This window comes from Pipistrellus hanaki, assembly GCF_964339955.1.
Source record: "Pipistrellus hanaki genome assembly, chromosome: 16".
Taxonomy (NCBI): Eukaryota; Metazoa; Chordata; class Mammalia; order Chiroptera; family Vespertilionidae; genus Pipistrellus; species Pipistrellus hanaki.
The window spans coordinates 35,176,910-35,203,427 of NC_140518.1; the positions used below are offsets into that span (position 1 = coordinate 35,176,910).

The window sequence follows — 26,518 nt, forward strand, 5'->3', positions numbered from 1 at the left end:
TTTAAGGAATATGCATGTCCTAATGTTTGGATTCATATAGTAAGAAATATTATTTTTTAAAATCCAAGAAATAAAATATAGAACATATCCTGATGATAGGTTACTAAAAGTAGCCACATTGAGATAAAGTGATGGATACTGAATTAATCCTCTTTATGATAAGTTAGTCAGTACAAGACTTAAACTGACATGCTCCTTTTCATTACTTAATTTGTTATCATGAGCAGAAATATGTGGCTAAATTATAAGCTATTTGTGAAGGGGGAGTATGATAAAAGTAGAGCATTTCTTTAGTAAGCAAATTTGCAAACATAAATTGAAATCTTATTTCAGCCTTTAGGAATCATTAAAAGACTTGAACAAAAAAGAAATGACTTTATTGAATTATTATGTATAATTACAAACTTTTCTTGTGTGATTAATATTTTTAGTGAAAGAAAGGTGTCTCTATTGCTAAAAACCAATTGGTCCAGCAGTGGTCAGTAGGCATCAAATAGTCCATGCAATCTCTCTAGCTGACAGGGGTCTTCAAACTACGGCCCGCGGGCCACATGCGGCTCGCAGAGGAGTCTGATCCGGCCCGCCAGGTTTTTTGGGCAGTGAGCGCAGCCGAGGTGTTACAGTAGGAATTAGTAGTTCATATAGTCCGGCCCTCCAGCTCTCTGAGGGACCGTGATCTGGCCCCCGCTTTAAAAAGTTTGAGGACCCCTGCAGTCTAGCATATCAAGTTTCCGCATAAGCATGGGTCTATTTCTAGGCTCTTTATCCTATGCTACTGATCTGTTTCTCTATCCTCCTACGAATAGTTGATGATTACATTAATCACTGGAGCTTTGTGGATCTTGAATTCGGATAGGCAATTTCCTCTCCACTTCTCCAGAAGTGTCTTACGTATTCCTGGTTCCTTGCAAAAGATTGAATTTTAGCCCTAGCTGGTTTGCCTCAGGGGATAGAGCGTTGGCCTGCAGACTAAGGGATCTTGGGTTTCAGTCAGTCAAGGGCATGCACCTTGGTCCCAGGCTTGATCCATGACCCAATAGCTATACAACCAAAGGATGTCTCTCACATTCATCTTTCTCTTTCTCTGTTTCTCACCTCCCCTCATTTTTACTCTCTCTAAAAAAAAAGAAAGTTTGAATTTTAGTCCTGGCTGGTGTGGCTCAGTTGGTCGAGTGTGGTCCTCCATGCATCAAAAGGCTGCCTGTTGGATTCCTGGTCAGGGCACATGTCCAGGTTTTGGGTTCCATCCCTGAACAGGGTATGTGATGGAGGCAACTCATCAATGTTTCTCTTTCACATCCATGTTTGTTTGTATTTTTTCTCTCTTCCTTCCTCTCTAAAATCAATAAAAAAATATTTTTGAAAAGTTTGAATTTTAGATTTAGCTTGTCAAATAAAAATTCTTTTGGGATTGTATTTAGAATTGAAATGGGGATCTTGGGGCGAATTCTAGGGCAATGTTTACAATGTTGAGTCTTCCCATCAATTTGTAACCTCTCCGTTTATTTAGCTTCTTTGTTGTTGCTGTTGTACATTAGTTTCCAGTATTCCTGAATTACCTGGGGATTTTCCCTCAACAATTTTAATACTTTCTTATCCATTGGTGATGTTGACTGGCTTCCACTGCTTACCTGGCAAATTTTTACTTAGCCTTGAAGTCTCATTTCAAATGCTACCTCCTGGGTGAAGGTTCCCCCATTGCTCCTGCCACTCAGAGGATTTATTACATTTGTCATCTAATTGCAAAAGGAAGTGTTTACTGATTGTTCACTATGTGCCAGAGCATTGTGTGAAGCACTTGCTGAGCATTAGTCCATGTAATGTGCAAAGCAGCCTTTTGAAACCAGAGTTGGTGTTAGTCTCTCCATTTATGAAGTAAAGAAGCCCAAGAGGCAACCTGTCTAAGGCACAGAGCCAGGAGGAGGCAGGGCCGGGAGAGGGTGCGGGCAGGCTGGCTCCGGGCCCATGCTCTGAGCGTGTGACATTCTCTTTCAGGCAGTTGTGTTGTTGCACTGAAGTGGTTCACATGCATTCACACAGCCCAGAGGAAGTGTTTGGGGTGCACACACGGAACCAGACGCTGTGAAAGGTGCTGGTGGACCATATGGTGTTGAATAAAACAGACATTAAATAAAAATCACACCAGGACGAATATAGGCACACAGAGTGGGAGCAGGGAAGCCTCGCCTCCTCTGGGATCGCCCAAGAGAGCCTAAAGCCTTGGGTGGGAGAGGGTGCGCTGGAGGGGGAGGGGGAAGGTGGTGCAAAAGGGAAGAGGGAGGATAGATGTCTGTTGCCCAAAGCAGCATGAATGCCTCGGAAAGCCAGGAGTGGGATGCTGGAAGGAGAGGCCTGCGGGGCGCACTGCCTGGGGCAGGGCCATCGACTCTGCTGGAGACCCCCTCGGCGATGTGGGTGCGAGGGCGGAAGCACTGAGGAGGAAAGGGGCAGAGGTCCGGAGGACAGATCTGAGAGACTCCAACGCCTGTGCAGACTCTCACCGGGGACCCCTGCGGATGCAGAAGCGGGGCCAGTCGCCAAAGCCATTGGAATGAGTGACCAATCACATCCCGCTGTCCACCCAGGCGGCGCAGGCCCGGCTGGGACAGCGCCTGGGGGCGGGTCCGACGCGCGGGGGTCCGCGAGCGCCTCCAGTTGGGGGCAGGCGGGCCCCACGAGTCCCTGGAGATGGCCCCGCGATGGGTCTCGAGGAGGCCTCACCGTTGGGGGGCAGAGTTGCCAGTGCCCCTGAGGCCGTGGCCCCTTCTTAAGCCTACGGAGCCTCTGGCCGCCTCGCCAGCCTCTCCCGCCTCACCCCCACCCCCAACCCCTCCCCCAGCACCATGGCTTCAGCACTGAGCTATGTCAACAAGTTCAAGTCCTTCGTGCTCTTGTTCGGCACCCCGATCCTGCTGCTGCCGCTCATCATCCTGGTGCCCACCAAGGTCAGTTGGGTCTCCCCGCAGCCCCGGGGGCTCCAGGCTACCGGTCCCACCAACCGGCTTCGAAGGAAGGCAGGCCACGGAGTGAGGAGGGGGGGGGGGGGCAGGGATTCCGAGGCGGCACAGCTCCCCGGGGAGCTCAGGGTTCAGACAAACGGGAGGTGTCCTAGGGGCACCCCAACCTTGGGGTTTACGGATCCCAGGACACAAGAATTGACCCAGCAAGCACGGAACCTGGCCGCTAGCATAGATCTCTCCACACAGAACACCCACAGCCTGGCCTCAGTCTCCCCAGAGACTCCTGTCCCTCCCCTTGAGTGCCCTGGCCTGGCCTTTCCCTCCTCTCTCCTTCTCTTTCCTCTCTCCTCCTTCTCTCTCCTTAGCGAAGAAGGACTTCCCAGCTGTAAGGGCTTCCGAGATCAGCCAGGCACCTAAGTGGATCCTGAGTGCTGTCTTTGTCACTCTCCGGTCCCATTTTGTGCCTCAGTTTCCCCATTGACAGCCCACTTTTCTTCCCAACTCGGAACCCCTGGACGCCATGGCTGAGTCCAAACCCTCCTGGGGCTGAAAGGCGGGTCGGGGTGGGTCTGCTGTGCGCGCTGCCTGCTGTGGCTGAGGCGGGAGGCGGCCAGGTTCCCAGAGCTCACGCCCTGGGTGGCAGGACTCAGGGTGGCAGGGAAGGCCCTGGCCTCCCAGCGCTCCTGGGAGGAAAGAGGCAGAGAATGAATGGCCTTGGCCACAGGCTGAGGGCGGTGCTGAGAGCCCGGGCCCGGGCTGTGCTGGGCTGTGTGGAGCCTGTTTGGCAGAGACCAGAGCCCTTTGAAGGCTTTTGTGGCTGCTGGCTGCTCCTTCCTCACTCCCTCCTCCAGCCCTTTCACTCTCAGCCCAGACAGGAAACCCCGGGCCCCCTGTCCCTCTAGGCAGCTTGAGGGAACAGAGGAGTTTTTTCGGGGATACGGGGATACGCTGGGGCAGTCCTGGAGGCCTGGGGTGGACTGGGGTATCAGGAAGGCAGATCTGCAAGAGAACCCAACTTCATTCCCACTTCCTTGTGATTTCAGTGAAGCCTCTGAGCCATGCTAGGCTACATGCTGGCTGCTGACTTTTAAATCCCGCCTCTGGTCGGCATGGCTCAGTGGTTGGGCATTGACCTAGGAACCAGGATGTGTTGGTTCGATTTCGGGTGAGGGCACATGCCCGGGTTGAGGGCTGGATCCCCAGTGTGGGGTGTGCAGGAGGCAGCCAGTCAATGACTTTTCTCTCACCTTTGATGTTTCTATATCGCTCTTCCTCTCCTTTCCTCTCTGAAATCAATATAAACCATATTTTAAAAATTCCACTCCACGTTTGTGTGGGCTTGGCGCGCCTTGCCAGGCACATTCCCGCTGCAGGAAGCGCTCTGAGCTCATTTGCCCCCAGGGAGCAGGCCCAGAGTCCATCTCACTCGCCTGGTGACCGCCCCTCCTCAGGCCAGTCTAACGGAGCCCGTCCTGCCTGCGCAGCCTCTCCTGCGGAACATTCTAGACCAGGAGGGTCAGGTCCACCTCCGAGATGGGGTGTCTCTGGGCCCTGATAGTGGATGGAGGCGCGGGGCCAGTTCAGCTTATATTTATTTATTTATTTATCTATCTATTTATTTATTTATTTATTACAGAGAGGAAGAGAGAGGGATAGAGAGTTAGAAACATCGGTGAGAGAGAAGCATCCATCAGCTGCCTCCTGCACACCCCCTACTGGGTATGTACCCCAAACCAAGTACATGCCCTTCACCGGAATCGAACCTGAGACCTTTCTTTTTCGTTTTTTCTTTTTTAAAATATATTTTATTGATTTTGTACAGAGAGGAAGGGAGAGAGATAGAGAGTTAGAAACATCGATGAGAGAGAGTCATCGATCAGCTGCCTCTTGCACACCCCCTACTGGGGATATGCCCGCAACCAAGGTACATGCCCTTGACCGGAATCGAACCCCGGACCTTTCAGTCCCCAAGCCGACGCTCTATCCATTGAACCAAACTGGTCTCGACACAAACCTGAGACCTTTCAGTCCACAGGCTGACGCTCTATCCACTGAGCCAAACCGGTTTCGGCTCACCTTGTCTTTTCCGTTGGTTTATTTGGCGCTTCCGGGACTGTGCTGTGAAATTGGTTACAGGTACCACCGATTGTGTCAGAGTTTAGATACTAAAGACTCACCCAGCACTTCCTGTTAAAAGGTTGCTCCTAGCCCTTCAGTTTACAGGCGAGGACATGAACCCGCAGGGAGGGGGCCGGGTTGGGAGTGAGACGAGTGTTTGCTCCATGGCACTGTTGAGTGACTGCTGAAAGGCAGACAGTGGGCACTGGCCGGTCTGCCTGGTGTGGAGCCTGGGCTCCTGCCTTGAGCCCGTGGCGGCATCAGCATCGATGCCTGCACCCCCCAAGCAGGGGCGTCAGCAAAGCCCTCTCGGGGGTTGTCCCAACTGGAGAGAGTGTCATGCCAGCTAGTGGTGTGGAGGCCAGGGACTCGGAGGGAAGTCTTACAATGCACAGGGCACCGCACCCCTCAGCAAAGAATCTGCCAGCCCAAAATGTCCGCAGTGGAAAGGCTGAGAAACCCGCACTAGGCAGGGCGAGGGGTCCTGAGGTTCTCGTGGGGCGCCGAAGAAAGGCTTATATTTTATGCCAGCTATCACAGTCCAGACAAAGAACTTCTGTCCTCACACAATATCCCCTGCACGTAACACGTGCTCTCAGGGTGATGTTAAGCAGTGAGAGTGGACAGGTGCGTCTCTCCAGCAGCGTGGTCGTGGTCATAGCTGGAACTATGCTAGTCCATTCCTTGAATCCCCTCAGGGTCAGGCCTGAGGACAGAGTGAATCCACAAACCCTGGTCTTGTCTCAGTTGCTTCCTGTTCTGTGGTGGTGATAGTGGTGGTGGGAGGGTGGTGGTGATGATGGTGGTGGTGGTGGTGGTGGTGGTGGTGATGGTCAGACAGTTAAGGAAACAACAGTGGCAACCGCATGTGCCAATTGCTCTGGCTGGGGGAGCAGACACAGAGGCAGGTGCAGACCCAGGCTGTGGGAGAGGCGGGGGAGGCACCTAAGGAGAAACACAGACTGCCACCAAGTGGGGTGTGTAAGAGGGGGCCCAGTTGCTGCCAGTTGCTGGGGTAGCTGGAACTCGGGGTGTGAGTGGGCAAGGAGATGGAGCTGGAGGGGTGTGCAGGACGTGCTCCATCCGGGAGGGTCTCCTGTTATGCTAAGGCATTCGGGTTTTGTCCTGGAGACAAAAAGGGCTTTTAAAGAAGGGGTGATATAGTCAGACTTGCAAAAGAGTAAAAGGGAGCCGCCTTGTGCTAGGGAGTGATACATTAGGAAGGTCAAATAAAATATAGCTGCAGTCATCCAGGCAGGGAAGTGTGTCCTGAACAAAGGCAATGGGCTGGGGTGAAGGCAGGAGGAGGAGGAGGCCAGAGAAGAAAGGGCTAAAAGCTATATATAGGTCTTGGCGTTAATGTAGTAGGCGGAGATGGACTGAGGGGGAGGGTAGAGCCTGGGTGGTTAATAATGATTCTGATAAAAGTGCTGGAATATGAAACTACCTTGGGAGGTGAGGGCGGCAGCAGCATGCCCAAACCTCAGGGCTGTCTCTTCAGACTGCCAGGTGTGCCTACGCCATCATCATCATGGCCATTTACTGGTGCACAGAAGTCATCCCTCTGGCCGTCACCGCCCTCTTGCCTATCTTGCTTTTCCCACTCCTCAAGGTTCTGGACTCCAAGAAGGTGAGCGACCCCGAGGATCCTGGGGGCTTCCTGCTTCTCCCCTGGGCTCCTTCCCAGAGCCTCGCTCTGAGCAGCGCAGTCCCCAGGGGACCAGAGATGCTTCCTGTGGGTTCCTTTTGGCATGGAGACATGCCACTTGACCCTGAATCCCACTCCCAACTGACCCTCACGTCAGCATCTGGTCTGCTTGCCTGTCTCTGGGGACTTGGTGGGCCTGGGCCAAGCAATACGTGGCCAGGAGGCAGCCCTGATGGGGCCTCCATGCCACCACCTTCCAGGTGTGTGTCCAGTACATGAAGGACACTAACATGCTGTTCCTGGGAGGCCTCATCGTGGCTGTGGCCGTGCAGCGCTGGAACCTGCACAAGAGGATCGCCCTGCGCATACTCCTCTGGTTGGGGACCAATCCTGCACAGTATTTACGCCTTTTCTTCTGGCTCTCTGTGGGCCCCCGGGCTGGGAGGAGCTGTGGCACAGCCCAGGTCACCCACTGGCAAGGGCTACCCATGGGCTTACCTGGGCTTGGCAGGCAGGTGGACCCCTGGGTGGGGTATGTGACAATCTCAGCTGAGGACACCAGATGCATGGGCAATGGTGGGGCCTGTAGTGAGTGGCAAGAGGTAAGGGATCTCTGAATCCAGAGGAGACTGGTCAGCAAGGGCCCCTGCATGTAAAGAGGGCTTCCTGGGGGAGGGGCTGCAGGGTTCCACAGGTAGCAAAGTGGGTGGAGGCTGGAGCCAGCCAGGCCTGATAGAGCATTTGTGGGGAAAGCGGCCAGAGGTGGCTCAAGGAGGAGCAGAAAGGTCATCCTTCCAGAGCTCACACCCACTAAGCTAGCCTCTGTAGAGAAGCTTCTTACCTCATCTTCCCCATGTCACTCACAACCTCAGCTTCTCCCCTCTCTCCAAGATCTCCCCTCCAACCACAGGCAGCTTCCAACCAACCCATGGAGTTGACATCCTCAGATCCCCCTGGTTCTGAGCATCTGCAGTGCCCAGGCATGACTCTGGGGGCTCATTTATCTCCTCACTTGTCTCCCTCCACAACTCTGAGAGTTGGGTTTTATTCCTCCACCCAGGTTCTATAGACGAGGCATTTGAGACAGAGAAGGGTGAAATGCTGAGAAATGAGGCCTTGGCCCCTGAGTTCAGCTCTAGTAGAGATGCCAGGATGCAATTCTCTTTTGAGGCAACGTGCTCCCTAAATGACAGCATGCCCAGCCCAGCCCCGGGGAGGCAGCAGTTGGTTACTTCACAGCAAATCCCTTCAGAGATGTCCATGTGTCAGGGACTGTGCCGGCCCCACGCACACAGAGCCTGGTGCATCCCCAGGAGTTGCTGCCTAGCTCCCTTGGCACCTCAGGCTCCGCTGAGCAGAAAGCTTTGCGCCTTTCTGGTCTCTGTTACCCTACGTGGTATCGGCCCCCTCCAGTGATTAGTCTACAGGGTGAAATAAAAAACCATTGCATTTTCTAAAAGAATGAGACCTCGGTGGCCTCAGAATTCTTGCTCTCAGGATCCTTGGATTGGCCAGACTTCCTCCACCAGCAGGTGGTCCTCATTCTGAGAGAGCTGAAGGACTTTGGTTCCAAATCCAGAAGTTCATGCAGGCTTCTCTGCTCCTTCCTGTCACTGGGCTTCTCCTCTGAGCTTGGTTTCCAGCTCCATGGCACTTGCCTGGCCTGGGAAGCTGGGTTGTTGAGGCCATGGTGTCTTGAAGCATCAGGTCAAAGCCTCATATATGAAAACTCTGCTCCTCCTTTCAGCCTGGACCCAAGCCTGTGTTCTGTGGGTCTGTGAGATCAGCCTGCATGGACACGGGCTTGGACCTTGCCTTGGTGCAGTGCAACACCTAGATCTCTTCTCCAGGAAAGTTAGTGACCCTGAGGAGAGGCCTGGCTGCAGAGGGGCATGGAGAGCGAGAACGGTTTTGTTCCATCCAGCCCTCCCTGAGCTCCTTCTGTTCCTGGCCTTGTGCTGAGTCTGTGGAAGCCATGGAGAAGAATCAGGCCCTTCCCAACCCTGCTCACCACCAAGAGAAGAGCAGACATGGGCTCGGGTCCTCCAAATCCAGCCACTGATGAGTGTTGGTGGGGCTGGAGGAGGGTGTGTCCGCCCCTGCATGGTGGGCACTGGGAGGAAGGCTACAGAGGAGGGACTTTGATTAGAAGAACCATGAGGGGTGCTCTAGGCAGATGGCAGAGGTGAGACAGCGGTGAAAGGACAGGTGTTATAAATGAAGGGAACATGTTTTCTGAGTACTGTTTGATCTGGTCCATTGCAGAGTGGAGGGAGTACAAGGTGTGTTTGCAGAGAGAGGCAGTGGGGCAGTCAGCCATGAAGGAGGTCCCACTTTCCCAGGCTCACCCTACCCCTCAAGGCTAACTCTATTATGAGAGGAGAAGCAGGGTCCGGGGTGGGTGGGAATCTTCTAGATAGAAGTGGGTGGAGTATTGGGGCTGCTTGCCCATAGGGCTGTCCAGCTAGGGCCAACCTCCACCCTGGGTTGACACCCTCTGGATGCCTGTGCTGCCCCTTCTGGATAGGAGCTCCTCAGAACCACGACTGGGTCTGAGAAAGGCCTCTTGGTGCCCCCTGCCCCTCCCCTATAGCCAGCAGGGAAGACATCAGTAATGTCTACGGGGAGAGGTAGGAGGAAAGGGAAGGAGGCAGAAGGAAGGAAAGGAGGAAGAAAGGACAGGAGGAAGAGGGAGGGACTCAAAGTATAATCCTCTCCTGGACTACCCAGACTTGAACTGGCATCAGCACCTTGGCCTTGACCCCTGGCATCCCTGCAGGGGGACCTAACCCTTGTTGCTCCCTGAGGGCTTGGGGCAGTGGGGATGGGGATCCTCTGCTTCCCTTCCTGCTCCTCCTCTGCAGGCTGATGCTGGGCATCATGGGCGCCACCGCCTTCCTCTCCATGTGGATCAGCAACACAGCCACCACAGCCATGATGGTGCCCATTGTGGAGGCCGTGCTGCAGCAGATGCAGGACGACAAGAGCAAAGTCAGAAAAGGCAGCAAAGGCAGCAAAGGCAGCATGGAGTCCATGCAGCCTTCAGAACATAACAGTGCTGGTGAGCCGTCAGGTGAGCTCCTGGCCAGGTGCTGCTGGGGTCCTCAATGTCAGGCAACCCCTCTGTTTCCAAAAACTTTGGCCACCTCTCTGCCTCCTGGAGCCCACATTTAAACAGGCATACAGAGAAATACTTAGAAACTGCTGTTTTTGTAACCTTTGGTGATGTAGTTATTGCAAGAAAGTTAAATTCATTAGTATTGCTTATAGCAAGGTTCAACCTTTGGTTCCTTTAATCCCAGAAATCAATAGCTGTTCATTTGATTATGCATTTGAGCATCTTTGGAGCACTCACTGGGGGGCCCTCACCCATTTCTCTTCCTACTCATCCTCCCGGAGGCCTCCCCTGCACAGGTCACACCTCCCATCCGCTCTCTGCTCGCACAGGCATTGGGGTGGTCTTCCCATGATGCTTTCCACCAGGCACTTCGCTCAGGGAACTCAGATGACACCTGATTTATTCTCTGCCTTGTTTGTACCCCATCCCCAGGGCCCAGCACAGGGGAACTCAGGGCCCTTTCTGATGGCCTGATTGCCAGATCCTGGGGCAGGTCCTGGGGCTGCTGAGATGAAGTAGGCACACCCTATTTCCAACTCAAGGAGCCGGGTGGGGTTGGGAAATGAGGCCCCTCATACAGTTCCTCTGACTTGGGGGAAGCCATGGGATGCCATAAGCCAGACACTAAAGGAGCTCAGACAAGGGGGAGGATTGCTAGGAGGCACGGACATCTAAGATGGATTTAGACACCCCTCTGGATGGAGGGACCAGCCAGAGCATAGGCTAGGAAGCAGGGAAGAAGGGCGTGTGTCTAAAGTGGCTGCATTTGCCCTGGGCATGGAGGAGCCTGGGGAAGCAGTGGGAAGTGACAGAGAAAGCAGGCAGGGAGGATGACACGGTTGGGTTGTGGGTTGAGAGGACCCAGGGAGGGAGCCTGCAGAGCCAGCACATCCTCACCTCAGGTCAGCAGCAGAGCTAGGAACTGGAGCTGAGCCACGGCCCCCGGGGCTGGCTCTGCTTACGAAGGTGTGTCACTACAGGGAGCCAAGTGATTTTTGAAGGCCCTGCTATGGGGCCACAGGAGAATCGTGAGAGGAAGAACATGTGCAAGGCCATGACACTGTGCGTGTGCTACGCGGCCAGCATCGGAGGCACTGCCACCCTGACTGGGACAGGACCCAACATGGTGCTCTTGGGCCAGATGCAGACGTGAGTCACTGGCCATGCCTTCTGGGGACAATGACTTGGGCCCTGGGTTGGAGGGACTCAACCTACTCTCCCATCTTCTGAGCTGGGCCCTAGAGCTGGGGTCTGGCAGGGGTGGGAGGCTGTGCCCCCATCAGCCTCTGCTGCACCTGCTCAGAACTTTTCAGGGTGGGAGCTGATGACAGTCTTCACGCCTGGCTGCTTTCTCTCTTGGGTGCAGTATTTTCACTCGGACACGTCATGTTATTGAACTCTGAACTAAAGTCACGGGAAGAGACATCATTTTAGATACTGGGTCCTTGTTTACAATTTGCTGAAATATACACCCTTTAGATGCTCTCCTCAAAACTGGCTCACCAACTTTGGTCATGAATGGTAATGGCCCTATGATATTAGGGATCTTGAGATGCAATAAAGAGTTAGGGGTCATGCCGAAACCTGTTTGGCTCAGTGGATAGAGTGTCGGCCTGCAGATTGAAAGGTCCTGGGTTCGATTCCGGTCAAGGGCATGTACCCTGGTTGTGGGCACACCCCCAGTAGGGAAGTGCAAGAGGCAGCTGATCGATGTTTCTCCCTCATCGATGTTTCTAACTCTATCCCTCTCTCTCTTCCTCTCTGTAAAAAAAAAACCAATAAAATATATATATTTTTAAAAAAGAGTTAGGGATCAGGCCATTCATTGCCTCATCAGCTCATTCACTACAGTTCCTCTCATTGCCCTTGAGTGGCCTGTGCCCTTGTGAGGGCCCAGGTGGACCACAGTGGTGGTCTGTAACTTTCCTTGGCCACAAGGGGCACAGGTCTTAAGGTCCCAGTTGTGTGCTGGCCTTGTGCTGGAATCACAGAAGTGGGGGAGACCTGGGCTCTGTCTGTGGGATACTCATGGTCTGCTGAGGTAGCGGATGCCTGATGAGTTCTAGGCAGGACATGTAAATGCATGAAGGAAAGTACAGACGCAGTGAGCACAGAAAAGGAGAGAAGTATGACGTGCCCACCCTGTGCAGACAAGATAGGTGGGGTGGGAGGGCAGCTAGGAGGTGGGAGGGCAGGCATGGAGCCTGGCCAAGCAGACTCTTGAGGTTCACAAGCAGACTCTTCTGATCTTGTGATGTTTTCTGTAATGATAGCCTCGGGCTCTCCCTGGAGTTCCTGCTGAGTGCAGAGAGCTCTGTGTCTACTTTGACATCCTTGGGCTGAAGTGAGCAAGTCTGGGGATGGGAGGCGGAGCCTGGAGGGAAAGAGACCCTCCTCCAGTCCCCAGAACCCTGTCTGGTCCCACTGTGGGAGGCCTTTGAGATTGTTTTCCTAAGGGGGTCTTCCCTGGTAGAAGCCCACAGGATGAGGGTTCTGGGGCTTCTGTGGAACTCCTGATGCTATTGACCAAAGTACGTGTGTACAAAGTTGTCTTTTTCTGGATGGAATGGCTGTGACTTTCATGAGCTTCTCAACAGTGTCTGGACCCCCATGAGGGACAGTTGGTCAACCCTCTGGCTTGTATTGGGCATGGCTATGTTCTGGGGCCACAATGATTAGGGTAATACTGGGCGGTGGGCATGGATGGCCGGACCTCAGGATGATGAGACTCTGCTCCAGACCACCTCTCAGGGTCCAGCTACTGGTCATCTTGTATCCATCTTGCTCTGAGACTTGTATCCATCTTGACCTGCTTGCTCTGAGACTCAGCATCTGCTAGAGGTGTGGATCCATGTTTCTCTCTCCAGACTATTTCCTGATAGCAAAGACATCGTGAACTTTGCTTCCTGGTTTGAATTTGCCTTCCCCAACATGCTGATCATGCTGCTGCTTGCCTGGTTGTGGCTCAAGTGTTTGTTTTTGAGGTTCAGGTAAGTTTGAACTGCTTCCCGAATAGAGTCTAACCTGCCATGCCCTTGCAGAAGAACCGATAGTGGAATCCATAGAGTTCTTCCTGTCTGGCTCCATTTCCACAGCCCATCATCTGCCAGTCTGCCCTCTCATTTTGGCCACCTCAGGCTGCTCACTGTGCCTTTGCACATGCTCTTCCCTCTTTCTGGAATGCCATTCCCTATCTTCCCACCTTTCAATCTCCTTAGGCTTCAAGGCCAGTTCAAATGCTGCTTCTTTAGGCACACATTTCCTGACTTCCCCCACCCATTCCATTGTGGAAGCATCCCTTGCCTGCTCCTCTGGGCTTCCCTGGGCACCCCATGGCTTTGAGCCTCAGTACCTGTAGCCATGTTCCAGTGCTGTCCCTGATCCCTGACCCCTGACCTGAGCTCCTTTGGGGCCTGTGGTAAGTCCTCTCTGTCCCCTGCTCCCAGCCAGGGAGAAAGTGTGCCATCAACATGAGTCAAAGCAATTAAAGGGAATCTTGTCCCCGTGAGCAAATCGATACTCTGGACCAACTCCCACTTGGCCATGTGTCCATTGGGTCGGGTCACAGCACACTACCTGCCCATGTCCAGACTCTTCCTGAACACGTTCCCAGTAGCATGCGAGTTCTGGGAAGTTTACCTTTCTCTTCCCTGTACACCCCAACCCAAGTTCACCAAGAGTCAACCTTGACAGCAGCTAGACTTTGGACAGAAACCCTGGTGTGTGGCTGACAAATACCTCAAAAACACTGGGTCCCCTTAGTGTTTTAAAAGACACACATCTATCTATGGAGCTAAGGGGACCCTCTCACAGGCATATGGGAAGTGCTTAGCTGAGAGCGGTGTGCTCCCCTTAAATCACAGGCAGCTAGAGCCAAAGAGAAGGGGCTATCTGGTCACAGGGAGGAGATCTCAGAGCCGAGAGGCAAAAGTGCCCCCAAACTCAGGGAGTTAACAGGGGGAAAAATGAGATTTCTGTAAGTTTTCTTCTGAAGGAGCAACTTATTTGGAAACTGCAGTTAAAAGAAATCTCTATAATCAAAGTAGTCATAGTAATGACCTAATAATCCTCACATGCCACCGGTGTGCAGGCCTCACATGAGAGGGAAGCTGCCCCATGGGCTCTTGGGGTTCAGCCTGGCTTTGAGGGAAGCTCTTTGCCCTGCTTTTCACACCTGCTTCAGGACCAGTGGGTCCCAGGAGATGTGCCCCAAGGTGTCGCAGGCTGCAGGTGGTGTCCCTGTCTCTAATGGGGCCATAGGGATAATAATGACCAACATCTGTTGAGTTGCAGACATAACTTTAATATATTAATTAATCTTCACATCAACCTGGGAGGTAGGTGATCTTATTATTCCCAGTTTATAAGTAAGGAACTGAGGCATGGAGAGGGGGAAAGGCTGCTCAGGGCTGTGTCACTTGGAAACTGTGGGACTGAGCTTTGAACACAAGCAGTTTGGCTCTAGAGCCTGTGCCCATACCCCTACATCCTTGTTTCAGTCAGTTCTGACTGCCATAGCAATGTGCCACAGACTGGGCGCTCCACTGCAGACATTCATTTTCCACAGTTCTGGGGGCTGCAAGTTCCAGATTAAGGTGCCAGCCGATTTGGTTCCTCCTGAGAACCCTCTTCCTGGCTTGCACATGGGAGACTTGCCTCCTGGACCACCGCACCACAGGCAGCACCTATCTCAGCTGTGGAACCATCTCTACTGGCCTTCACTTGGCTCTCTTATCTGGTTGGTCCTGGAGAGCAATGTCATGGCCATTGCCTTTGGGCTAATCCAGGAAAACTATCTTTTTGGGTTTGTGGGTGAGTTCCTTGTCCACTTCCAGCCAAGGGGGCTACCACCCTCTCCCTCTTCACCCACCCCAGGACTATCCAGGACTTACCCCAAACTTTCCTAACCAGGCGACCCCTGGATTAGGCATGAGGGCTTTCTGGGCCTCTGCCACAGCACAGGCACTTGGGACTCACGGGTCCCTTCACCTCTCCTTGGCGCTGTACTGGTTCACCCGCATCATCTGAAGGCCATCCCACTGTAGAAGGACACGTTGTACCCGTCCCACCTCTTGGGCTCCCCCAGGCAAACTGGGTCCACTTGCCTGTATCTCGTGCCAGCCCAGTGATCACCAGACAGGGTTAACCCATGATGAGGGTGAAACTGCTCAGCATATGAGGGTCCCGAAGGCTTGCTGGCACCGTTGTGGGGGTCCAGTGTCGGACAACTGCACGTGCAGTGTAGCCCCCAGAGTCTATGTTCATGTGGACTGCCCCCAGCATCAGGCATGGGGGCAATGGAAGCTGGGAGCAGGAGTCAGCCCTTGTCCTGGAAACCTGGAGACTCTGGCCTACCCCGGAGCCTCAAGGATGACATGTGGCAGCAGGCTGATTCTTGGTCAAACAGACTCTCCTATGCCAAGGGGGCGAGAGGCTCCCTCCACTCCAGCAGTCATCTACCTGCTGGATGACCTAAAGGCTGTCCCCGGCAGGTGACTCTCAGGACACCCAGGCTTGGCCCTGGTCCAGCACAGAGACCCCACAGGCTGTGCAGATAGGACACCCCATCACTGCCTCCTTCTTTCCCAGCCCCTGGGCATCCCTGTGTCCTGACCTTCCTTGATCTGTGTTCCAGGCATGCACCCTCATCACATCGCCCCCACAGGCAGGTCACATCCAGCCTTGGTTTCAGAAATGGACATCTCTACACCAGTTCCACCACCCTCTAGCACCCCCCTCCCCCATGAAGTCTGACTTGGGGCCCAGGAAGGTCGCCCACAGGAAGGGCTACCCAGGGACAGTCCTCTTGGCCCGCCCACCACCTTCAGGCTGATGCGCTGGAACATGTGCCTGGATTCCTCAGAGAATCCCCCAGGGCCTGGATCCTGGGCCCCAGTGGCCCCAGTTTGCCCCTCCCTAAGGCTAACATACTCTATACCTCTCCCAAGAATCTCTCCTTTTTCCTGCATCCTCATGCCAGCAGCCCCTAGGGGAGGTCCTGCAGGGAATCCTGGGAGGCCATGTTAGCCAGTGGGCACTGGTGCCTAAGGAACCCATCCAAGATCAGGGCTGGGCTGGCTTCCTGCCATTGCTATGCCTACTGCCTGCCTATCTCCTGGGTTGGGATCCTTTACTTCCAGCTCCACGGGATGCAAGCACCCACCCTCCTCCTGCCTGGCCCAGTCTGCTTGTTCTTGGTGTCCACTCGAGCCACCTGATGATGGGGGCCGACATCCTGGCACCACTGAAGGCATCCCCAGGCCACCGTGGGAGAAGAACGATTTAGGGAACATACGAGGAAGTCTTGGCTCCACCCTGTGTTGCTCCAGAACTTCTCATGGATGGAGAAGGTGGCAGATGACAGGAGCAGCTGGTCTCCAGGCAACTGGGCACCTGGCAGGTCCCCAGTGCCAGTGGTGGCTTCATTTCTGCTTATTTTTGCCTCTGATGATCCTGCCCAACCTCTTCCCCCCACTCCTCATTCTGCTTAACCTCCCACCCTCTTGGCCATCCTCTCCTTTCCTGTCTCCATTGCCCCTGAGACCTGGCCCAGACTGGACACCTCGCCTGTGTCATCTCAGACCTCCTCTGGGAGCATCTTCCAATTCTGGGCATGTGCTAAGCACACATAACAGGTCCTGGGAGGTAGGGTGGGCAGGTGAGAGAGATGGAGTGGGGAAGAAATGTACTCAAGCACTCTCCACCCCAGACATTAGGCAGCACCATAATAGGCCTTTCTGCCATGTTCTATTGCCCAACATTCAGGCTTCCATCTGACCAGCCCCTGAGCCAACCAGTCTGCTCCGCTTTTCTCTTATCTTTGCCTCCTCTAGTTCTAAGAAGGGCTCCAGTAAGGAGCTTAGTGAGAAGGCCACGTATGAGATACTGAAGGAGGAATACAGGAATCTGGGACCCTTCTCTTTCGCCGAGGTCAACATCACACTCTGTTTCTTCCTGCTGGTCTTCCTATGGTTCTCCCGGGACCCCGGCTTCATGCCCGGCTGGGTGTCGATCACCTGGATGGAGGGCAAGACAAAGTAAGTCATTGGTTTGGCAGCACCTGCCATGTCCTCTCTTGTTCTATAGTTGAGTTCTGGAGCACTCTGTTGGTTTCCCAACTCAGTTTTTCCTCATCAGTCTTTAGGACAAGCCCACAGATACAGTATGTCCCTGTAGTCCCTTCTTTCCCAACAGGCTGAACAGAAAGTCCTTGGCCAGGCTGGTGGCTAGAGCTGTGATTGAGGGAGACTTGTTGGGTTAGAGTGGGGCTTCCAGAGATCTAGTTTCCAAATCTCTCCTCCATCATCTTTTCCCCTCTCATCCAGTGTTCAGGCGCTTCTTTAGGCAGAGACTTGGAAAAGGGGGGTATATGTAGTTTCTCTTCTGGCTAAGATGTTATGTGGTCAGATGGAAGAAAGGCTGAGACACATACATATCTTAGAAAAGGCAGGAGATTTGGGTCAAGAGGTAGCTGCCTATTACTGCTGTTTCCATTTTGAAGGTCTATTGGTGATCACCTGGTGAACCCAGATTTCTAGAGAATCTGGCCAAGAGGTCATGATGTCTACCCATGACAATACAGGAAGTGAGAGTGAAGTGAGCTGCTCAGAGTTGCCCAGTGTTGGTAGCAGAGCCAGGCCAAGGATGAGGGATCTTGGTTTCCAGCCAGAATTCAGTCTACTCCTGACCTTGGCCTTTGGGGTGTCAGTTTGCAGGAGCACATAGGCGAGGCACAGGTTTGTGGCATGGCTTCCTGCAGCTGCGTTGGCTCATCCATGTGCTCTCCCCATCTAGGTATGTCACCGACGCCACCGTGGCCATCTTCGTGGCCTTATTGCTATTCATTGTGCCTTCGCAGAAGCCCAAGTTCAACTTCTGCAAGCAGACTGAGGAAGGTAATGCCCCTGTCTTGGCCTTGCATTCATCAGGGTTGGGGGCCTGGTAGCAAAGGCTCTCCATGGAAGTCCCTGGGCTTAGGAGGGAGAAAAGCCCACACCATCAAAGAGGACTGGCAAGATTGCCGAGTCTGGGCAGAGGGCATTTTTCAAGCCTTCCCTGGGTATTGTTTAGTGCAAAATCTCTTTTGCTTTTTAAACATTTGAAATCATATTAATATTACATCAGGAACAGAAAAATGTTTTGAATTTCCCATAACACCATCAGTATTATTTTGTTTTCTCTCTTCTTGCCAGTTTTTACTAATATGCATGTATATTATATGACTATAATCAAAACACACCATTTGAATCCTGTTGCTTTGTTGTTTCTGTTTTCAAGTTTTTGACTGGGTTATTCTATAGACATTTCCTGCTCTTGCCAGAGTCTTCAAACTTATCTTCCCTAATAATGCATTGTATTGAGTCAAGGGGCTGTAACCATTCTCCCATTATGGGACATTTTGTGTTCATGTGTATAGCTTTTTTTTTTTTTTTAAACGAATAACATTCCATCTATTTTGCTTGCTAATCCTCACCTGAGGTTATTTTTCCATTGAATTTTAGGGAGAGTAGAGAGAGAGGGAGAGATAGAGAGAAACATCGATGTGAGAGAGACATATTGACTGGTTTCCTCCTGCATGCACCTGGACCAGGGCCTGGGAACCTACAACCAAGGTGCGTGCCCTTGACTGGAATCAAACCCGGAACTTTTCAATCCTGGGCCGATGCTCTATCCACTGAGCAAAACCAGCTAGGGCATATAGCTTATTCTTTGAAGGTGTTTCTTCTTCAGGATAAATTCCTAGGAGTGATATCAAATTGCTTTTCAAAAAGATTATATCAATTTATGTATTTATCATTATTAAATATATTTTTATTAATTTCAGAGAGGAAGGGAGAGGGAGAGAAAGATAGAAACATCAATGATGAGAGAGAATCATTGATCTACTGCCTCCTGCTTGCCTCCTACTTGCCTCCTACTGGGGATCGAGCCCACAACTCAGGCATGTACCCTTGACTGGAATTGAACCTGGGACCCTTTAGTCCCCAGGTCAATTCTCTATCCTCTGAGCCAAACCAGCAAGATATAAATTTATAATGATACCCAAGAGTGTGTGAAAGTTCTGCCATATTTCCACCAGCAATGGGTGCAGTAATTATTATAAAATTTAGTTAATTTGTAGGTATGAGATGGTACTCACTGTCTGTACAGGCTTTTATTCCCCTAATCAGATGTCTTGAACTTCATCAGGCTGCTCTGGGTTGTGTATATGTGATTTCCTTGTTTCTTCTCAGAATGGAAGACTCCATTTTTTCCGCCTGCACTACTGGATTGGAAGGTGACCCAGGAGAAACTTCCCTGGGGCATTGTGCTGCTTCTGGGAGGTGGATTTGCTCTGGCTGAAGCATGTGAGGTAACTTCCCTGGCTGTGGGCTGCCCGGGGCACCATTCTTTTACCAAAAGAGTGGCTAACAAACTGCTCCACCCCTGCACCCCTGCACCCCTGCCTTCTGGGCTGGTTCTGTGCCAGTCCTCTCCACTAACTCCACATTTCTCAAGAATAGGGACTCTATCCAGTTATCTTGGAACCCTGGGCCATGAGTAGTGCCTAGGCTAGAGAAACACCCTTTGAGTGATTGCAGAAATAGTGAATATAGGTGACTCTGAGTTTGGGGTGTGGCAATAAGGGTTTTCTCTGATTTCTTCTAGGTAAATTCTCCTTTCAAGTCCTTGTAGATATCTCCACCCTTACCTTTGGTTCTTCTACTCCCTGAACTCTTTGTTAATATGGCTGCCAGTTTAAAATTTTCTCTAGCTAAGTGTATAGCAGTGTAGAAGGAGAGGAACAGCCTTTGGGAAAAACCACCTCAAAAATGTAACTTTCTTACCTCTCCCCCTTCCATAATAGGGAAGAAGTGAGCCAGAGAGAGTGGTGAGCCAGCTATCCTCCATTCTTCATACATCCATGCATCTGTCCATCTGTCCATTCACCCAGGAATAGAATGTGATAGATAGACTGGGACTAACTTGTTATTCTGTTTCCTCAGCTTCTGGAATAGAGCCTGGTGCATGTCAGGTGCATCAGTATTTTTGGATGAACAAATCCATCCATCTAGTCACTTCTCTATCCAGCCATCCATCCACCTAGCATTCATTCATTTCACCAAACATTTCTATTATGGCCCTGTTAGTCCAGGCATGGGACTTACAGAGGAGATTGAAATAGGGTCCTGTTCACGGACCATCACAGACTACGGAGGAGCACATATATGGAAGAGCATTTCGTGAAAAGTGACACTTTGGTGAAGGAACAAGTGTGTGGTACCTAGCTGAGGATCAGAAGATGAGGTTGCTGAGGCTCCCAGAAGCCACTCCATGGGGTCTTGAATTGAAGACAGGGAGTGTGGACTTAATTCTGCAGGGACTGAATTCAGGGGGCAGCCACTGAAGGGTTGAGGCCAGAGAGCAACTTCATCAGAACTCCAATTGGGGAAAATCACTTTGGCATCTGGAGCAGAAGCCTGGACAGGGCCGGGTAGAGGGAGACCAGTAGACACTCTATAGCTTTCATCCAGTTCAGCCTCAATACTGGACTCCATGGACCATTCTCTCCTTGCAACTTCCTCTTCTTTTGGTCCCCAAGATGCCAATCTCTCCTGGTTTCCTTCTAACTCTGACTATTCCTGCTCAGGCTTCTTTACTGACTTTTCCTCTGTTCTCCCTTAAATATGAATGTTCCTCCAGGCTCTGTCCTTCTCTGTTCATTTTTCATTCTCTCCCCTGGACAATCTCTTCTCAGCCCAAAACACCAAATCCAGATCCTAATCCCTATCTCAGATTTCTCTCCTGAACTTCAAGGACTGTGGGAGACTGAGAGGAAACAATGGACATGAAATGTTTTGGGTGGCTTGGTGACTAATTGGGTGGAAGAAATGAGGGGGACAGAGATCCCCAGGATGACCCCTGGTCTTCTAGGTTGGACAGCAGGTAGATGGTGAATCCATGAACCAAGCTGGGGAGCCCGGGGGAGCCGTAGACTCTGAGTAGAGAGGATGAATGCTGGTTGGGGCATGTTGAGTCTGACACGTTCATGGACGTCTGGGTGGAAATTTCTAGGAGCATGGATGTTGACATCTGGGTAGTAGACAAACTGGGCTAGAAATACAGAGTTTAGACACAGCAGAATAAGGATGGAGATTGAAATTGTGGGCATGGATGAGCTCACCTGTGGAACGTATGCAGAGAGAATAGGAAGGAGGAGAGAGGCTGAGCGCCTAGAGAAAGATGAGGGTCTCTTCTGGCCCTGGAGGAACTGCAGCCATTAGCCCTTCAGTGACTGCCCTTGTGGTGTTTTCCAGGCCTCAGGGCTGTCTGAATGGATGGGGAAGCAGATGGAGCCCTTGCAGGTTCTGCACCCAGCAGCCATCTCCTTGGTCTTGTCCTCGGTCATTGCTGTGTTCACGGAGTGTACAAGCAACGTGGCCATTGCCAGCCTCTTCCTGCCCATCTTTGCCTCCATGGTAAGTAACCCTGCTGGGGGGCGGGGTGGGCATCTTCAGCTATTATTTCATAAGAAGCTACCCATGCATAACTATGTCCTAAGTTCTTAGGGAGGCCATGAAATCAGGGGCCAGAGCCCAACCAGGCTTTAAGACCTGGATCTGATAGGATTTGTGTGCCTTTGATGACTCTGAGCCTGCCCTCAATCCTTTGCTGGTTCTTTTTTTGTATCCCCCATACTGGCCAAAGTGCTAAGCATAGTGCCAAGGAGGAGTGGACCAATGCCATGAGGGAATGATAGAGGGTCTCTGAGAATGTAGCACAGGTATGCAGGAGGACTGCAGAGCAAGGGGACAGCACTGGCTAGGATCCACCAGGAGGAGGTCTTGGGGAAGGTGGGGCTTGGGGATGGTTTGGGGGAGAGGAAATTCTGGAAGGTGGAGAGTCCAAAGAAAGGAAGCGAGTGCATGACTAAAGACCCCCAGAAGCCTTGCATTGAGCCCCGGGATCAGGAATCAGTGCACTGTGGTCAAGCATGTTGCTGAGCTGGGAATTAGAAGAAAGCAGAGCCAATAGGAAAATCAGCTGTGATCTTTTTGTGCATTTGCTGCTGTCACTCATGACATGGCAATACTGACCTCCAGGTGGTACAAGAAGAGCTGGGGCCTTGGAGTCAGGAGACCTGAGTTCAGGTCCTGGGATCCTCAAACATGCCATTTATGTTCTTTCCTCCTGCACTTGTGCTGAAGGTCAAGTGAGATGATGGATTTTTCCTGTGAAAATCCTCTGTGGATTGCAAATAGCCTGAGAAAGGCTGAGGTTGCCATTCTGGAGTTGGGAGACAGACTTACAAAAACTGAGCACAGCATTGCAGTTGGTTAACTGCACCTTGGCTGCCAAGGTGTCCATGTGTATAAAAAGCAAATCTGAGTGGCCGTTCCTTTCAATCCAAGTGAAGATGAAAGTGTTAAGAATAGCAAGGTGGTTCACCTCCCCCCTCCCCTAAGCAGGCTGCCCAGATCTATGCCAAGGAGCATCCACTCCTCTAGCAAAGGCTTGGCTTTGTCTCCTCCAGCCCCAGCAGTGAGCCCAGAGGGCCCCAAGCTAGGCAAAATGAGGTCTAAACCTATGGAGGTGAAGGGGAAAGGGGATGCATTCCTAACACGCCTCCCAGGGCCAGAAGCCCAAGTAGGATTCCTTCCAGCTACCTCCCAGCCCACTCACACTCCTGCCTCAGGCCCCAGCTGTGGGAGAAGGGAAGGTGGTGTTCCTCCAGCTGGGTCACAGAACCACATGGGGCATACACACCATGGGTACTCAGAGCCAGGACAAACGGGGAAACCAGGAAATAGACTGGGCCTCTGACTGGGACCTCTCAGGTTCTCCCAGAAGGAGTGGGACTTGGTACAGCCTTTCCAGAGACCTGTTGACCCACAGGAGCCCTAACCTGAAACCTGTTCTCACACCCTTTGACTGAGCAATGCATGCCTGGGAACGTGTCTTAGAAAACCATCAGAGATGTCTACACGCATATTCAGTTGATTATTGAACAACACTGCACAGGAGAAAGTCCATGTATAACTTTGGACTCCCCAGAACTTAACTACAGCCCCTCAGTATCCTCGGGGGATTGGATCCAGGACCTCCCTCAGGTACCAACACCTCAGATGCCCCAGTCCCTTGTATAAAGTGGCGTAAAGCAATGCCTGTGTTTGGCCCTCCACATTGTGGATTCCCATTTGATCCACAATTGGTTGAATCTGCAGGTGGGAAACCTGGGGATATGGAAGGCTTAGTGTACATTTATTTTTAATGTTTTTTTTTAAAAATATATTTTTATTGATTTCAGAAAGGAAGGAAGAGGAAGAGGGATATATAAACATCAAAGATGAGAGAGAATCATTGATTGGCTGCCTCCTGCAAGCTCCCCACTGGGGACTGAGCCCACAACCCGGGCCTGAATCAAACCTGGGACCCCTCAGTTCACAGGCTGACGCTCCATCCACTGAGCCAAACCGACCAGGGCTGTACATTTATTTTAAAAAATCAACATGTAAGTAGACCCGCACATTCAAACCACATGTTCAAGGGTCAACTGTCACAGAATTATTTATGATAAAATATTTCCATAATAGGGGATTGATGAAACAAGTTCTATACTCACACAATGAAATATTATCAAATCAATTTTTTAAAAATCAACTTTTAAAGGGCAGTTTAAAAAATGGAAATGTGCATAATTTTTAAAATTCTCACCCGAAGATATGTTTATTGATTTGAGAGAGGAAAGAAAGGAGACACAGAGAGAGAAACATTGATGTGAGAGAGAAACATTGATTGGCTGCCCCCTCCCACCCCCATACTTTCCCCAATTGCAACCTAGGTATGTGTCCTGACTGGGAATTGAATCTGCAATCTATTTTGGAGGTATGGGACAAGGTCCAATCAACTGAGCCATCCGACTGGGACTAAAATTTTTTAAAGTTGAAAATGTAATACAAATGTCAAATAATACCAAAGAGAATAGGTCCTACCCTCTAGCTTCCACCTAGAGACAACTTCTGTTATTAACTTCTTAGGTATCTTTGTAGATGTAATACATACACACACACATTTTTTTTTTAAAAACAAATTGTATCATTCTATGATCCTGTTCTGCACCTTAAATCTTTAAAAATCTAACGATAGGTCTTGGAGATCTTTCCATGCTAGCACATAAAACCAGTAAGTTTTTCCTTGCAGCTGCAAACTAGTCATTGTGTATGTACATATTTTATTTGACCATCCTGCTGCTGATGGCCACTGAGTCAGTTTTCTGTGTGTTTTGCTGTTATGTCGCAATGGATATCTTTGCATATGTATATGTATCTGCCCTCATGTGTTTGTAAGTCTGCATGCTAGATTATTAAATTTGTTAGGCATTAACAAATATTATGAGTCATATTATGACATAACTCATTTATTTAGCAAATACTTAATGAGTGTCTGTCTACTCTGGGCTGGGTGCTGTTTGTTACATGTGGCAGAATTTTAAGCTTTAAAGATGGATACCAAATTCCATATTCAAAATTATTCCAAATGTGTACAACAACACATGCATACACTGATGTGTCTATAGGTGAGATGTGGTCCCTGCCCTCTAGGCCCCAGCGATCTGTGGCAGAGCACAAAAGTGTGTGTACAGGTGGGCTGCAGTAACACTCCCAGATTCGGTGCAGTCTAAGTGGCCAGCATGGTCTTTGGCACATAGTAGGTGCCCTAGAGCTATGTGTTGAATGAATGGAGCGGGTTCAGAAAGGCCTCCCGGGAAGGTGGCTCTGAGCTCAGCCTTTGGGGTCCAGCAGAGTTACCACCAGAGGCATGGCAGAGAGTAGAGCCGCCAGAAGGACCAAGGCGTGGAGGTGGGAACTCGCCAGTACAGGAGGGGGATGCTTTCAGAGTGGTGGTCCCAGGGCTTTTGTTTTCTGTCTATGTGACACTGCAGTGCTGTGTTTCCCCCCAGTCACGCTCCATTGGCCTCAACCCGCTGTACGTCATGCTCCCCTGCACCCTGAGTTCATCCTTTGCCTTCATGTTGCCTGTGGCCACCCCACCTAACGCCATCGTGTTTGCCTACGGACACCTCAAGGTTTCTGACATGGTAATGCAGCTGCTTTTATTTACTCCTACCAGCTCTGATGCTTTTGTCATGAGGGACATGCTATTTATTAATGACTTGTGATGTTATGTAATTTGGGGATATCACCCAAAGTCCAGCCCTATCCGCATTATTGGCATTTATGTGCAGTTTTTACTCTTTTTTAAGATCATTTCACATTTCATACTGTCCTCTCTCCCAAAGCTGAGAGGTGGGTAATAGAATCTTCCATCAAGGAAGCCCTCCATGAGCACTTGTAAGGGGTGAGGGTTGGGTCCCACAGGGCCAAGATGGACTTCACCAACTAGCAAGAACCCATAAGGACAGGCAGGAGGGACTAGGCCGAGATGGGTCACAGGGGTGGATACCAATGACAGAGATTGACCGACAGAGGTGTCTGCAGGCGTAGAAGCGGGGACAGGGAAAGGCAGTGCCTGGGGGAGATGGGGCCTTGTAAACAGATGCAGCTGGCGGAGGAACTCTCTTAGGTTCTACTTGGGCTCTATCACCTCTGCCAGTAGAGGGGCCGGTCTCAGAGGGGGACAGGCAGGAAGGGAGGGTCCTCCCTCAGTCCAGTCAGGTGTGAGTGATTTCAGAGCCTCTGCTGGGTGGCTTTGGGAGTCTGTGGAGCATTCTTAATAAGAAACCATGGACCACAAACTCAATTCCGATCCCCAGTGAAGAATCTGCGCAGGGCTTGAAGCAGTGGTTAGTGAGCAAGAAGAAAGCCCTGGCATCAGAAAGAGCCAGGGAGGTTCTAGAGAAACCAGCAGGTGCTCCGGGGATGCGGAGGTGCTGGGTGAGCACAGGCCCTAATGTCAGGCCTCAGCTCCCCCAATATTTTTTCTGAGTGGCCCGGGGTGTTGCCTCATGTCCCTCCATAAGGCCCAGTGTTGTAAATGTACAAGCAGGCAGAGACCCCGCCATCATGCCTGTTTCCCAGAGATGCTTGAGCACCGGTGACACTTACTGGTTATGAAATTGCTCTGTCTGTGGGGTAGGGTGACCACAGAGCATGGCCCAGGGATGGGGGGTCCAGCAAACCAGCCTGCAGCCCCTTCTCCAAGAGCACTAGTTTCCTTTCACTTCTGTTCTGAATCCCACTCACCTGCAGGTGCTGACTCTTAGCCCTGATCTTCCCCCAGGTGAAAGCAGGAATGATGATGAACATAATTGGAATCATCTGTGTGTTTATGGCCACCAACACCTGGGGACGGATCATATTTGACCTGGGCAATTTTCCTGACTGGGCTACCATCTAGTTACACTTAGGAAGAGCCACAGCCCTGCCTTCCTGAGAACTCCCGAAGCTTCTGGCACACCGTACAGCAGAGCTTTGGAGTTGACACCCCAAAGTGACCTGATGATGCCCTCACCCCACAGAGACCCAGGCTCGGCTCCTAGCTGGGGACCGGTGGCTGGAGTGTAGGTTTGGGAATAAAAGGAACCTCCCAAGGTGCATGTGGCTTCCATCTTTCTGGGAAACCTGCCACTACCTCTGAGAGGGGCATGCTGCACAGAGACCAGGAGGACAGCTCTTGGCCCAACTCAGCCTTGAGCTGGCCCCACGCTGGGTTCTGATGTCCAGTTGCTTAGTC

The 26,518-nt window shown here is 51.5% G+C and overlaps 1 protein-coding gene across 1 annotated transcript; it reads left to right on the forward strand.

Annotated features, from left to right (window-relative positions):
- Positions 1 to 2,843: 2,843 nt before the first annotated feature.
- LOC311610754 (Na(+)/citrate cotransporter-like) lies at positions 2,844 to 26,182 on the forward strand (the record flags this gene model as incomplete). Its single annotated transcript, XM_084862287.1, has 12 exons — positions 2,844 to 2,945; positions 6,580 to 6,708; positions 6,987 to 7,123; positions 9,591 to 9,799; positions 10,825 to 10,993; positions 12,712 to 12,834; positions 16,678 to 16,881; positions 17,639 to 17,739; positions 19,078 to 19,196; positions 21,142 to 21,303; positions 24,786 to 24,923; positions 26,066 to 26,182. The coding sequence occupies 12 exons, from the start codon at positions 2,844 to 2,846 to the stop codon at positions 26,180 to 26,182; spliced, it is 1,710 nt and encodes a 569-aa protein (XP_084718413.1).
- Between the last annotated feature and the right edge of the window lie 336 nt (positions 26,183 to 26,518).